This window comes from Notothenia rossii (assembly GCF_949606895.1).
Source record: "Notothenia rossii genome assembly, chromosome: 8".
Taxonomy (NCBI): Eukaryota; Metazoa; Chordata; class Actinopteri; order Perciformes; family Nototheniidae; genus Notothenia; species Notothenia rossii.
The window spans coordinates 14,754,555-14,770,893 of record NC_136906.1 but is presented as its reverse complement, the minus strand read 5'-3'; the positions used below and the strand labels follow the sequence as shown (position 1 = coordinate 14,770,893).

Here is a 16,339-nt window from a genome sequence, read left to right as displayed (position 1 = left end):
CCTCCCAGCAGCACTCGCAGACAATGATACCAAGCCGCAGTCATAGAGAGCGAGAACATCAAATACACATTTACGCACGTACACGCAGTGAATACACACCAACACAGTGACTCAGTGGTAAGTCACAGATTCTTCTTCACACACAGAGCTCGGCTGCAGAAGATGGTCTCCCTTTAAGTTCACGTCAAACTGCAAGATCCACACCAGCAGTCAGAGATACAGAAAAAGTAAGAGAGAAGAGACAAACTGATATTGATACTTTCTGACAGCCACAGTTTCACAGTTTCCAAAAAACTTCTCAAACCTCAAGTGTGTGTGTGTGTGTGTGTGTGTGTGTGTGTGTGTGTGTGTGTGTGTGTGTGTGTGTGTGTGTGTGTGTGTGTGTGTGTGTGTGTGTGTGTGTGTGTGTGTGTGTGTGTGTGTGTGAGCAGAAATCTGTTGGGTTCAAGGCTTTTCTATAATCAAAGTGTCAATCTCCTCCTTGTCATTCAAGGATGCACATCTTTATGAGCCGGATTTGCACAGATATTGACCTTAATTAGCAGATCGGAGTTTCGACCATGATGTGACGCACATTAGATTTCATTCAGTCAGATCCAGGTAGGGACAGCAGTTCAGATTCAGAGGCCGGGGTTTCCGGTCCTACGACGCTGGTTCTCTTTTTAGCGGGCTAGATCTCCATGGTAACTTATGGTGAGCCGCTAACCAGAGGCCTGTACTACGAAGAAGGATTTTCGAGTTTTCGAATTAAAATCAATGTTTAATGATGCAATTTAGTTTAAACATACAGTAAGCTTAAAACTGTTTTATTCTGAAAACATTTCCGGTTAGCATTGGCTTGTGGCTAACGTTGTTGCTAAAGCTTTACTGGAAGGAGTCTCCGTATATCAACAGTGACGTCACTTCCGGTTTTACGTTAACAACGATTACAGCCGTTAAAAAATGCATTAAATAAAAAGTAATGAAAGAGTGTATGAGGAGAAAAGGCGTGCGGAGTTATACAATAACCACACAACGTCTAAGTCCTCTGTTGTGCGTGATATCGGACATTGGAGAGAGAGGAGGGCGGACCCCTACGTCAGCCGCCATTGAAAGGAGGAGCCAAGAAATAGATACAGACGGGCGGCAACAGGATCTCAGGCTGCATCTCAGGTCGATTAAATGGAATCCTTGCGTCCCTCACTTGCGTCGTTTCCCTGCGTTTAGTCCCTCCCACCAGGGAAGCATGGAGAGACGCAAGGAAACCACGAGAAGCAGGTAAATGAGTATACAGTGGGGCAAAAAAGTATTTAGTCAGCCACCAATTGTGCAAGTTCTCCCACTTAAAAAGATGAGAGGCCTGTAATTTTCATCCTAGGTACACTTCACCTATGAGAGACAGAATGTGGGGAAAGAATCCAGGAAATCACATTGTAGGATTTTTAGTGAATTAATTGGTAAATTCCTCGGTAAAATAAGTATTTGGTCACCGACAAACAAACAAGATTTCTGGCTCTCACAGACCTGTAACTTCTTCTTTAAGAGCCTCCTCTGTCCTCCACTTGTTAACTGTATTAATGGCACCTGTTTAAACTCGTTATCAGTATAAAAGACACCTGTCCACAACCTCAAACAGTCACACTCCAAACTCCACTATGGCCAAGACCAAAGAGCTGTCAAAGGACACCAGAAACAAAATGGTAGACCTGCACCAGGCTGGGAAGACTGAATCTGCAATAGGTAAGCAGCTTGGTGTGAAGAAATCAACTGTGGGAGCAATTATTAGAAAATGGAAGACATACAAGACCACTGATAATCTCCCTCGATCTGGGGCTCCACGCAAGATCTCACCCCGTGGGGTCAAAATGATGACAAGAACGGTGAGCAAAAATCCCAGAACCACACGGGGGGACCTAGTCAATGACCTGCAGAGAGCTGGGACCAATGTAACAAAGGCTACCATCAGTAACACACTACGCCGCCAGGGACTCAAATCCTGCAGTGCCAGACGTGTCCCCCTGCTTAAGCCAGTACATGTCCAGGCCCGTCTGAAGTTTGCTAGAGAGCATTTAGATGATACAGAAGAGGATTGGGGGAATGTCATATGGTCAGATTAAACCAAAATAGAACTTTTTGGTAAAAACTCAACTAGACGTGTTTGGAGGAGAAAGAATGCTGAGTTGCATCCAAAGAACACCATACCTACTGTGAAACATGAGGGGGGGAAACATCATGCTTTGGGGCTGTTTTTCTGCAAAGGGACCAGGACGACTGATCCGTGTAAAGGAAAGAATGAATGGGGCCATGTATCGTGAGATTTTGAGTGAGGACCTCCTTCCATCAGCAAGGGCATTGAAGATGAAACGTGGCTGGGTCTTTCAGCATGACAATGATCCCAAACACACCGCCCGGGCAACGCAGGAGTGGCTTCGTAAGAAGCATTTCAAGGTCCTGGAGTGGCCTAGCCAGTCTCCAGATCTCAACCCCATAGAAAATCTTTGGAGGGAGTTGAAAGTCCGTGTTGCCCAGCGACAGCCCCAAAACATCACTGCTCTAGAGGAGATCTGCATGGAGGAATGGGCCAAAATACCAGCAACAGTGTGTGAAAACCTTGTGAAGACTTACTGAAAACCTTTGACCTCTGTCATTGCCAACAAAGGGTATATAACAAAGTATTGAGATGAACTTTTGTTATTGACCAAATACTTATTTTCCACCATAATTTGCAAATAAATTCTTTAAAATGTGATTTTCTGGATTTGTTTTTCTCATTTTGTCTCTCATAGTTGAGGTATACCTCGGATGAAAATGACAGACCTCTCATCTTTTTAAGTGGGAGAACTTGCACAATTGGAGGCTGGCTAAATACTTTTTTGCCCCACTGTGTGTATGTATATATATGCCATTGTAGTGCCGGTGTAGAGGCGGTGCATTGAAGGTGCAAAGTTGTCTTTATTCAAGAGCAGAAAAGGGCATGTTGTCGGGTCGCAGCCCGGAAGACAAGAGAAAGAGCCAGGAGGACACAACATATATAAAAGGTAACCACATATATGTCCGTGCGGAAACAATACCCCTACCCCACAGTTCCGTGGTGAATTATGTAAACCAGTGATCACTACACCATACATTTTTGCATACATTCACAGTAAATATTTATTCAGTATGATAGCTGTCTAACAGAAGTCAAATCCATTTCTCACTTATTCTGACAATGTACTTAACCCCAAATAAAAGAACCCAATAAAAAGAGTTGTTAAATAATAGTGAAGTCACATTGTAATAACAATAACTCATCTCTCTCGAGTTTTCTTTTTGTCTTTTGCCAAAAGCCACTGTGTCAAGTGTCCTACTTGGGTTGCCGTATATAGTTGTCAAATATGGCGGACCATCTTGCACATGCGCACTGCAGATCGGGCAGGGCTGCAGATCGGGTAGTGACAGGCATCATGTTACCTGACGCAGTGGATTGAGCAGATTTACAACATGGGAGAAAAAATAAAAGGGCCCTGCGTTGGGTTATAGTGAAGAAACATGTGGGTGAGTGCCATAGTGGTTCTGCCTATTCAGTCTTATTTTTAGATAACATTTTTATGACACATGAGAACAACAACAATAATCTCAGGCTATGGGGATACATCTTATTGAAACAATGAATTATCAAAACAGAGGACTAAATGTCTTGGCAGTTAGATAATCCTGATGATCCCCTAATAATCCTCTAATATGATATACTTCATGCAACAAAGTGAATAATATTCATGGTTTATGGTGCAAGGCTTTGAAAACAGAAGCCTAGAAAATGTGGGATGTGGTGACCTGCCCCGTTTTCTCTGACCTCATTTTATTTATCCATTCACAGGTGGATTTTCTTTCTTCAGGGGCATTGCAACAAGAACCATCAACAACCATCAACAACCATGACTCATCAGTGAGTCATTTATTAAACAAAAAGGTGGACACTCCAACAGATAGCAATAATGCAGGAGAAAACATGAAAATGCACTTAATACTAATGAGTTAGTTCAGCAGTGCATGTGTGTTTTTTTTGTCTGTCACATCAAAGCCTTCAATTAGAGGCATGTGGAGACCTTTAAGCAGGCAGCAGCAGAGCATCAGCAGAACTAAGCCAGCAGAGAGCAAGACGGAAAGACAAGAGGGCAAACAAACAAGTCTCTTGCACAAATGATGAGGATTATCTACTTGGACATGTGGCCTGAATTAATAAGAAAGAAAGTGAGGGAGAACACTTCAGTTGCAGATGAAAATAATAAGGCAGGTAAAAAAATATATAACACACACAGAGAAATTTCAAACAGGTGAGATTCAAACTGCCAAATAAAATAAGCACTGGTTTAATGTGTGGTTACAAAACATAAATAAAACATCTTCCGGTGGAGCGTGTGCACACTTTGAGCTGCGTGTGTGTGTGTGTAAATGTGGGTAAAACTAGGAATTAGAGCAGGGAAGGGAGGAGGATGTCTGCCTTCAGTGCGGGTCAGTACTCAGTGCGCAGCCTCCCTCCCCTGTCCCTCTGAGACTGCTATAAAAGAATATCTGATGTGGATGCAGAGAGTTAGGGAGAGGCAGAGAGGACAAAAAGAATGCTATATCACTGTGGCATTCAGAGCCAGTGGGTGTTATTTTATGCCAACTGTCCACAAAACCTTTTCAAAAACATACAGATGTGGATGCACACCTGCCACCAGGGCAAGGTGCGACAGAGCTGGGCAGAGAAAGAAACTCTTGATAACAAAACAGAAACCCAGATGTGATGTGTGCAGTTTCTTCTGAAGAGGGCAGTTTTTTTTAACCTAAATAATTAACACTCATGTGTTTAACAGTTTTAGCAAATGACATGGATATAAGGACAATGGATGAACATGGCAGGATTAAAGTGTTTGCTGGCAGTTATGTGGGTATACAGGACGAAAACCAGGCTCATAATCCACACACTCCACGATAAACAATACTTTGACTTATTTGTGCTTTTCTTATCGCCAAATGAGACAATAACTGAATGTCGTTGCATAACACTGTGTTGTTCAATGTTAAAAAAAAGTTACATGTGTTTAAGTATCCTAGAAAACCACTGGTTGAAATGTAAATGCACCAACAGAGCAGGGAAAGTCTACACATCTCCTGTGGTAAACTGAAAACCCACGAAAGAAAGTAATGTAACAACACATGGAAACAATTCTCCACAGTGGCAGAAATCTCCAGTTTGAGATGCAGCCAGAAGCGCTCTGCCTGAGGATTTCAAGATGTTAAGTGGCTCACGCGGGAGTGAAATGTCATTAATGACTGTAGGCGCAAGGCCTAGATAAGCCTTTTAATTCATTAGCTAAATGGTGAAATTCAATTTCCAATGAGACGGGGAACCAGTAAAGTGAAACAAGGATATGTGTAATGAGGATCTTTCTGTCAGGGGGACTGCATTTTCAAGATATGAAATAATAAAATCACGGATTACTTTCTCTTGCATAAACAGAAATTAGTTCTTCAAACAGCAGGTTACTACGTTGTTCCATATATAGGCTAGTTTAGATAGAACATTCTGATACAAAAATAAAGTTCAAAATAAGTGAGCCTAAATAGATTCAATAAGGCGTTTGAAAAGGATTGGCAGCTTTACAATAGGAATGTAGTTTAGTTGTGATTTTCAAATCCCTGAAAAATGGAACAAAGTCAGCCAGCCTGAGGCATTGTGATCTGCTGCTCTTCGTCATTGGTATTCTTGTATTGTGTCGATGAATGTGGCAAACACTTTGTGTCCGACTTTAAATGGATGGGTACTTGGTCCAAAATACATCAGAGGTTCAAAGACATTCATTCAGTTTTTCTTTATTGTTAAAGCTGCCTGTGATGGATGAATTTAAGGAATCAAATTACATTTTGATCATGAATAGAGTTCAAGGTGTAAAGGGTCCTTGAAAACCATTGAAAGTTTGTGTTAAAAGTTAGGCCATATAAAAAGGTTTGAAAAGGGAAGAGTTGGCATACTTATTTTAGCTATGGGTTACCTTGAAGCAGAAACACGCATGTTTTGTTTTTTTCATACTGCATTTCTTTGCCAGCTTTTTTTCTTGTTCACCTTCGCTGTTTTTAAGAGTGCTCTATACAAAAAAATATATTTAAATAAAGTTTCCTTACAACAACCTTACTGCATCACAATTCCACCACGTCTCTTTATTAAAGATATCGTCTTCCACTAATTGGTCACCAATCCACACAGCTTGTGGCATGTATCTGCTCAGACAAATTAACAAGTGGAGGAACATCTGTGTCCCGGTATCATTGTCTTTTTTCTGGGATACATTGCACTCCATTCATTCTTTCTCTCATGGCACAGCTGTTTTAAATCCGGTTGTTGCCAAATCCTCTCCCAGCCAGATAAAGCCTGTGGCTCACAGATGAAAAGGGAGAGAGGTGAAGGGGGGTTGACAGGAAGGGAAGTGGTTGAGTCAGCATGGAGGACACACAAGAGTGGCGAGAGTCCTTCAGGGGACGGAAGTGACTGTGACAACTTTCCGAGGTGCATCACGCTGTAGTGATAGCCATTTAGTGTGATGCAATGGGACAGTATGAAAATGACTTTGGAGGAGAGGTGGAAGTATAACTGTTGTTTTGCAGTACACCATACAGCTTCTTGCTTTGTATTTAAATCAGTCAAATAAAATATGATTGTATTCGATAAGTTTACCCTCCTTACAGATTTTAATAAAAAAAGTATGGAATGTCAAAACATTGATAGCTCAGGTATTGCATAAACAAACAATCAATCAGATCCAAGTAGTGCAACACTCTGCAGAAACTAAATCAATATTCATTAAATGTAGAGTTAATTTGATGAGATATTTTTACTAGGCTACATTTCAAATGCTCCTTGAAGACATCCATAGAATCACACAAAGCATCTCTGGTGCCCACATCATCAAGAGGTTGCCAAGAACACAGACTGAGGCCTGGGGGCCAGCACACAGTGCAGAGCATCCGCTCATAAATAATGGTAGCACAATGAAACTCTTACTTCCAGCCAAAAACACGTTCCACCCATATTCACCCAATACAGATTTTAATCAGCGAAAATAAATCATATGAAGGGCATCATTAAAGCTGACAAAGCCACTTGGTCTACGCACAGTAAACCACCATATATCTGTTGGTAGGTGTCTGCCAAATCAGTCACTGATACACACAAACTGTACACAGAAAAGTCCCCATCAGAGAACCACAAAAATTGCACTCATTGATGATAAAAACAAAAAAAAGCATTTAAACAGGGTAAAAGAGCTGAGCAAATTGTCTTACCTTAATCCAGGTGTCTTCTTCGTTGTCCTCTTTGATTGTATGGCGATATTACATCCCATGGTACAGAGCAGTTGTAGGTCTTTTTGATGATGTTCACAGTGACAATTTGTGGAATTCGCGCACACAGGTGCAGCTAATCAAGCTAGGTTGAATAGGCTACTTAACGTCAGTTAATCTATTAGCGAGTTGTAGAAGCTAACCTACTCCACAACTGCTTATAAGTGTCTTGACGTAGCATTATATTGTAGTAATATGTAAATTCACTAACGTTAGCCTGTTTCTAGCAACTTTCAGTTTGGTTGCTCGGTTACGTATGGTGACCGTCTGTCAGACGGTCTTGTGTGTTTAGCTTTATATATACAGTCTATGGTGTTTACTCTGTTTCCCAGTGGAAGTCAGCTCCACATTACCTGCATCAGGCGTTGGCCTTTAGCCCAGCTTCTCGAGTCCTGCGCTCCCAAACCTTAACCGATAAACGCTGCAGGAGCCACCGTGCGGCGAGAGAGAAAATAGACGACATTTTGAACCAATAATTCACTGTTCGCTAAACCCCGACAGATTGAGTATACATTATTTTGCACAAGACAGTGTAATGATACAATACACTGAGCCACATTTGCACTGATCTAAAATATGTTACAAGGTTATTATGCTGTAATGCTGACAATATAAGCTCCACAGGTTCTGTTTGCAGGAATGTCAGAAAATCCATATGCTGCTGGTGCTGTATTACTGGACTCACCTTGAAACAAATGAGAACAATGGAGGAGGTAAATCAGGAGAACAATGATTTACTTCAGATATGAATGTATGCAAAGAATTGCAATAGCTTGCATGAGTACCAGCAACACAAACAAAAAGCATGCCTGTTTTGTGGGTTGAGCTGTAGAAAAGTTTTAAGCACAATAAGCCAGTTCATGAATACTACACAACCTCAAATTGTATTTAGTAGTTGTTCTTTATAGTCTTTCCTGCGCTTTAACCCTAAACAGTTTGAGGCGTGAAGAGAAAACTAATCAATACAGTTGTGTGAAATATGTTTTTCTGTTGGAATGGAAACAATCTGTTTGTTTTGGGCACATTCTTCATCATGTGCAGTTTCAGTCCTTTAAAAACGTGAATTGCTTTGTTTAAGGTGACTGAACACACTGAATTTCATATTTTGTTAATTTGCGTACATTTTACAGTTGGTGCATAACCTTCACAATGGACCGTGAAGACAAATCAACCTATTTCTGTCACAGTACTCAAAGTGGGATATTATTTGATATTTAAAAAATGTGAGTTTTCCTGTGCTAAACCACAGCAATTTGTATTCCTTTGTATTCAAAGGCATCATCACACAGGTCATGCATAGTGCATCTGTACTGATATGTTTTCAGACTTTACCATCTGGGATGGTGAGTAAAACATCTATGTCTTATTTAACTATAGCATTACAAAGTGTACTTTATCAGCATATTAACGATGTTCAGCTTTTTTCATTATTCTAATGTTTCTAATAAGATCATATTTTGCAGGCACACATGGTCATGCTCACCAAGAGTAACAGCTAAAAAACAGGATGTTTTTTTGCTACAATATATGACTAGGACATATCAAACCTTCAACCAAGAGTAAGGGTTATTATTATTGCTCCCAATGTGTGGATCATTCAAACAACAGTGCAATGATTAACTGTTTTAGCATTTATATTTTTGCTTGAATATGACATATAATGGCAACCAAACAGCTCACATTAGGGACAAACCTGCGAAAAATAGCAAAATAAGATATGTTTCCAGATATGCCAAGGGAAAGGTGAAAAAGTAAAAACCGAGCAGGGGAAATGACAACAGTAGAGGCACTAAATTCTTCTCACACCAGAAAAGCTACACATAACTCCTCCACAGATTTAGCTCTCAATATGGTCCAAGAAATTCTGAATCATACTGTCGTAGAAAAAAATCTGTATTTTGGTAACTCACAACTGAAAATATATCTACTGCAAACTTATCTTGCAACGTTAATGTTGTAACACAGTGATATTTTCTGGTAAGACCTTGAATGAAATAACTGTGATCAAGGTTCACAGACTGTTTTCAATGACGTGGCACTTCTCCTCTGACTCTAGAGCTGTGAGGCAAGAGTTACACAATGTATCATGCAGCTAGTAAGAGAAGGCATAGTTTCATATATCTTAGAAACAAATGTTCTGTACTGTGTGTGTTAATTAAAAGAATGTATTATTATATGAAAATGTAAGAATATGAGAAAAAACTACATTATTGAGATATGCTAAATATGTGACCATATGGTGTTGTTTATCATGTTATACTTAGTTTACATAGTTTTGTCTTTGATTTTGGGGTGAACTGTTCCTTTAAATGCCACCTCAGAAAGCCACCAGGCTGCTGGCATTCAACGGGAAGTGGAGCGTTCTCCTGTCTTATCACCAAAAGAACGAAAGAACGAGGGCTTTTGATCATGGATCCTGAGTCGTGGATCCTGAGCCGTGGCTGTTGCTGTGGTCCTGAGTCCTGAGTCCTGAGTCCTGAGTCCTGCATACTGCATCCTGAGTCCTGAGTTCTGCATCCTGAGTCCTGGATTTCGAGTCATGGCTGAACCTGTCACTGTGGTCCTGCCTGACTCTCATCATACTACTTCTCTGATGGCTCCCACAGGATTGTTGACATCCTCCTGGATTAATCCTCTTATTATAGACACATGCATTTCCATATATTTGGACTACCTATGTTGTAAATGTATTATCTTTTCAATTTACACACGGCATCTATTGAACGTCTGTCCGTCTTGGGAGAGGGATCCCTCCTCTGTTGCTCTCCCTGAGGTTTCTTCCATGTTTCCCCTTTAAACTGTGGGGTTTCTCTGGAAGTTTTTCCTTGTACGATGTGAGGGTATAAGGACAGAGGGTGTTGTGTTGTAATAATTTGATATTCGGTACAAACTGTGAAGTCCACCGAGACAAATGTAACATTTGTGATATTGGGCTATATAAATAAACATTGATTGATGTTGTTTCTTGGTTATTCTTTATTCTGACTTATTGAACTAACTTACTATAGCTTTGAGGTAGTAGTCGTCTTCCAATGGTGAATGGTTCGATTCCCATCCCCTGCAGTCGACATGTCAATGTATCCTTGGGCAAGATAGCCAAAGGTGTTTTAATGTGTTTGAATGTTAGTCTAATATGAATGTGGTCCAAGACGAACTAACTATGTATTTTCAGTATTCAGTATGCATGCTTTGTATCTTCTCTGTATATTTGAGCAGTAAATCGACAAACAAACATCCCCAAAGTTATTCAGCCCTGTGGTGAGTAAACCCAGAGCTCATAACTTAGCTGGTAGCTTAGAGCCAGGAAAGAGAATCCCATTGGATGCCATGGCCTGTTGGGCTTTACACTTGCTCCGGACAACATCTGGCAACCTTACACATACAGAAGGCCCTGTCTCAATCTCCTGTCCCCCTTCTGAATCCAGAGCCCAGCCCGACCTGCTGCAGCTGGACATTGGCGCGTGCTTTCCCCTGAGACTTGCTTCTAATCAAAAACAGCCACATTTGGCGGACAGCACCCGCGGTTATGATATTATGAGACAGCAGCAGAGCTTTTGAGATCGTGTTGAGCGGTCAGTTATTTGGGGTGGGTCCCACAAGTCTGCTGAGAATTTTAAATAGGAATGACCACATACTTCAATCTCAGTAAATGTTCCCTGCACTGGGAAATGCCTTAATATGACTTACATTTCCTCTGAAACTGGAGTCATGTTGGTAATATCTTGAACTATACCATCCTTATACTGTTTTTACAAATTAGGAACTTGTGAATTAAACTCACTAATAATGCATGAAATGTTCATCTGTTTTTAATATACTCAAACGTATCCTCGAAAATAAAAGGCATGCATTAGGGAAAAATGTACATTTAAAATGCATCCATAATTTTGCCAAGACTTTACACACATATATAAAGCTTTTTCGTCAACATATTACTCTATACATGTCATGGAGCACGCTTCCCAGCTCAGCGGAAGATCAGAACAGACAATTATTTTTGATATGATTATGTGCCTTACCCGAACCATTAAAGGCTTGATTTGAAGATTTATAAGGATTTCACAGTGCAGACCTTTGACCAAAGTATCTTCAAAGACATTTTTAAATATAACCTCAAACCAGCTATTAACTGTTTTGCACCCAGTATAATTGTAAGAAATACTACGATAATGATCCTTGTTTCAAATGTGGTGAAGTAATATCATTCCAGAAATGATGGATCATTATTTAGATCAATCAATAACTGGCAACGCTTTTTGTTAAAGCCATCTAAAACCAACTAGTCATTGTTGAAACTTGACCATTGGTGTCTTAGTTATCAGGCATTACATGGAAAACAAATGTATCAACATTGTTGTGCAATAGTTGTTTGTGTTTCTTTGAGGCTTAATATTTCCTACGTAAATCAGATCTGTCCTGGAGGCAGCTGACTTCAGCACTCACCATCCTTTATCTAAGATTTAGATCACTATATAATGTATCGAGTACATGACACACAAGCAACACATAAACAACTCAAATATTACCTACATCTCACTCAGATGAGGTCTACGGAATCATCTTGCCAACATCTTGCTTTAAGACTCATGGGAAGGACTGCTCTTTCTTTATAAGGTTAATTTAGTTTGTTTGCTGCATAATTCAAAGTGGGAGTTTGTTTTCCTTATCAGACAGCTGAAACAGGAGGTTGCAGTTCTCTCGGGACTGTAAAGCACATTCCTCTTATAGCCCTCTAAACACTGGCCAGTTATTAAAATACAGAACGATATTTAAATAAAGTGTCAGCAATTGAGATATGGAGAAATGGGTCACTGGAGAACCTACTACATCCTGAGCATTTCAATCGTGGAAAGCTAGAGTTATATTTTATTGATTTCCTTTAGATTTATTTTTTGCAATTATGCATAAGAACTTTAAAGCAAAGCCCATGTATACATATGTGCTAACACACACACACACACACACACACACACACACACACACACACACACACACACACACACACAAACACACACACACACACACACACACACACACACACACACACACAAACACACACACACACACACATACACATACACACACACACACACACACACACACACACACACACACATACACATACACATACACATACACATACACACACACTCACACTGACTCATTATGGCCAGGCATCGATGGTACACCATGTGATGTTTGTGGTTGGTCGATCCCTATGGCAGCATGTAAATTACATAACGGTAACCTGTGAGCCTCCGTGTTTGTTATCATTTACCGACAAGTCATTAAGTGCTGTGTGTGTAGGCCACAGACTGTGAATTAGACCTCATCGCCCTTCCACATGATGCAATGCTCACAGCCTTGAGAGCAATGAAGCACATTGCTCAGGGCAAAGAGTGAGCTCTTGAGAATGAATGTGTTCAATATTACTGCAAACCTTGCGGACTTAATAATAGCTTTACTTGATAATAGGTAAATTGGAAAAAACACTGCAGAGCTTTGTCTCTTTGCTAAACGGTTGGTAGAAAACAAAAGCTGAAATGCTGGGCAATAAAATCAAACATCTGATGATAAGGTCATACGGCTCTGCATCACAGAGCTCAAGAGTAGCCAACATGTTTTCAATAACCTCTTCTCTCCCATGTTCCTACCTACTTCTTTCAAAGTGAGCCTTCAAGAGTCTGATGACATTGCCAAGACAGAAAGAGATTAAGTTATTTTCAATTTGAACTGGATGATTCTCTCAACTGCCTGAGCTCCATGCCACTCTCCATATCAAAGGAATTGGCGAGCTTTTGAACAAAGTCAATCAACGTTTTTTGGTTTCTTTTGGAAGGCAGCTGTCCTACATCCAGCGTGAGAGTGTAGCTGCATAAAAGGCCATTAATGATGCACATGTGGAGAAATAATTATCTAATTTCACATAGAGGTGTCTTGCAGCACTGTAATCGGAGGGTCAAAAATAACTATGTTTGTTTTATATGCTGTCTCCTTATTCATTAAAGCTAATCATAGGTTGGCTTCTGCTTTAGAGGACATTGGGGAGTGACACTACTGTAAATTGTCCCCCAAACTGCATTTTGATACTGAGTATAGTGCCAGACATTCTGTGGAATCTTCAATGTGTGGGCTGGCAGCACAAACATTTCCCGGCCAAGCAACTCAGGCTGAGGTAACTATACTATCCAGTCTAGGGGATCCAGAAATTCTCCACTGGGGAGATTGTTTTCCCATTACAGCAGATATGTACCAAATAGAATACCTAAAAGTCATTACATCATTTTTTAAAAGCATGATTGTTTCGGAGGAGGGAAATGATCCTGTAGAGCCTGCATCTTATTTTGTATTTAAATGTTCTCCAATTGTCTTTAGTATTCTAAATCCACCACACAACAGATGTTGAGGATGAGTCATTTTCACCCCCTGCTAGAAACAAAGGCAAACGTGTCTTACTATTCTTAAATTACATAACATAGTAGTGTAGTGGTTTGGTGTACACATTATTGCTTATTTTGAAACCTATTTCTTCTTGTTATGCTATGCTGGAGTAGAGTTTGCAGAATGAACGTCTAATCTGCTACATCTGAAATCAAAATGATTTGATCTACTGAAGCCAATATTACCAACAGAAGAACGTTTACTCAGTTAATTTGGACTTCTTTGTGGGAAAGTGTACAATAAACATTGGCATATTTGGGCTTTATTTGTCGGCCCAATCGGAGAAACTTTGGGGCTTTTAACTGTCCCATGTCATGCTTTACAGGTTATTAGCCGTCCCCTTGTGTGTCATGTAGCTTTGTATGCATGAAAACGGTCTGCAGAGTCACAAACCCTCAAAGTACACCCTGTAGGGAGTAAAACTCTAACACAGAAAATACCTGTCTATGCTGCCCCAGAACGCCTCGTTGGAGATTTCTCTTTTTCCATTGTTTACTTCTTGGGTATAGTGACGTATTTCGGGTATAGTGACGTAACATAACGTAACAGCTTCGCAGATTGGTCCAAATCAAAATAAATGGACCAATCCGCGGAGCCGTTACATAACGTCCGCGGAGCCGTTACGTTTGGACAATTCCGCGGGGGCAAGGAGCTCCAACAAGCCGTTTAGGACAGAGAGTGAATACAGAAATGCTGTATGAGAAACCAATGTGAGTTTGGAAAATTGCACAATATACATTTATTTTAGTATACCTCAACAATGGAATTATGGTCAGTAGAAATGGCCATACCATGGGACCTTTAAGTGAACATAGGAGGCTGGATCAGATCCCCTGCTTTCGAGTAAGCACTTTCTACACTATGGACACTAGCCAACCAGCAAATAAGTGAAACTGATTCATTGAGATCATTGTGCTGCATTTAAAGTAAGTTTGCATTGCAAGTAGGTCGGTCGTTTTTCAAGCGTGAGTAGTCTTTATTTTAGTGGTTCTTTGAAAAAGTGACAGCGAGCGACTTACAAATTCTTACAAATCCAGTCAGAAACAGATAGGCTACAGAGGATATACGTTGTTGTTTTTATAAGCAACATGCTTTTGCCTTGTAGACTATTTTTCCTGTTAGTATTGTGTGTATAATATTAGCATGTGCATTTACATAAACGGTTCCGTTGTTGGTCAAACGTTTCTGATTGTAGTTCAACTTTTTCTGTTTTTAGTTTTCTTTTTTTTAGCTTTGCTAGTAGTAGCCTAATTACAGGAAACGCTAGCTCTGCTCACTCAATGTAATTGTAGTTTTTATACAATCAGTGCTGCATTTATCTGTGTTTGCCTATTGAAATACATTAGTAGGCTAGGCTAATGTTTGTATTGTTACAATTTTACAAAACCAAAGAAACTACAATAGGCTAGCAAAATACACTTTTTCTCAAGAACTTAATGAACTGGAAATGATTATGAAAGTATGACTATCTTAAAGTTGTTGAGAACTTAAGATGATCCAAAGTTATTTTTTATCCTAGCAAATGTATCTTTAGCAGAAGCCATTATGCAATATACTCAGGCACTATGAGTAATGAATTCACAATTAGTGCCAATACCTATGACCAATACACATTATTTTTGGTAAACAGCTGCAGAGATTAGGGGCCAGCCGATGCCAAGAAATCGCCTACAAGCAGATTTGTAGCAGACCAGTGAAACAGCAAGCAGCATATTGACAGGCACGCAAACAGAGGCTGAACAAAGCCCTCGCATCAGCTCAAGATTTTCTTCTGGCTTCAAGTGGTGTTGGAGGCCAACAGCTGATATGGAGAATGAAAATACATGAATAGCTGCTGCAGCAAACATGATTATTCCCCCGCATAGACGTCCTAAAGCAATATTACTGTTGTCAGGCTTATAAAATCTTACATGAGCTGTGGTGGAGTAGAGTTTGCAAAACAGCTCTACAACAGCCAGGAACAGTTTGAATAGGCCGCTTTATTTCAAAGGGTGCATTGGACTTATATTACAGCAAGAACAGAATGACTTATTCGAGAAACCCCGCTCTGCCATGCTAGCTTAATGTCTGGATTGCTAGTTTTTCCTCTTTTTCTGAGCGTATTAACATACAGCCGTATGCCCTTTCATGCTGTTTCCCAAGTAACCTTCATACATTATGTATACTGTCTTTTATTAACTTGTGGGCAATACTTGTGCCATGAACTCTATTTGTAATGTGGTACTTCTGAGCCCTTCAGTAAGTTGTCTTCAATCATAATGGAAATACACAGGGTGCATTTACTTCAGATATCCCACTTATTCTTAGAATAATCTCAAGCACTGCAGTTTTCACAATCTTTTCAAGTCCAAGCCTATGAACACATGAAAATGCTTTTTTTTTCCCGTCACAATGTCCTTCACTACAACAAAGATTTAACTCGTGAAAAGCCGCATCATTACTGGCTGTTATATACCCGTTTGGCATTATACTGCAACACTTACTGTAGCATGACCTTTTGATCTTTTTGTAATACTGTATTTCTAAATGCTTTAATGTCTTGAAACAATGATAC

At 40.1% G+C, this 16,339-nt stretch overlaps 1 protein-coding gene across 5 annotated transcripts in view; it reads right to left on the bottom strand.

Annotated features, from left to right (window-relative positions):
• LOC307015887 (uncharacterized protein) overlaps positions 1–7,744 on the bottom strand; it is a 138,374-nt gene extending 130,630 nt beyond the window's left edge. For 2 of the 5 annotated variants that reach the window (XR_013801669.1, XM_079644834.1), the window contains exon 1: positions 7,288–7,744. Coding sequence is in view for 1 of the 5 variants with exons in the window: in XM_079644834.1 (XP_079500960.1) it covers positions 7,288–7,346 (59 nt within the window). In the remaining 4 variants the exon portion in view is untranslated. The remainder of the gene's footprint in view (positions 1–7,287) is intronic. The other 3 variants (XR_013801670.1, XR_013801671.1, XR_013801672.1) reach the window with 2 other exon arrangements.
• Between the last annotated feature and the right edge of the window lie 8,595 nt (positions 7,745–16,339).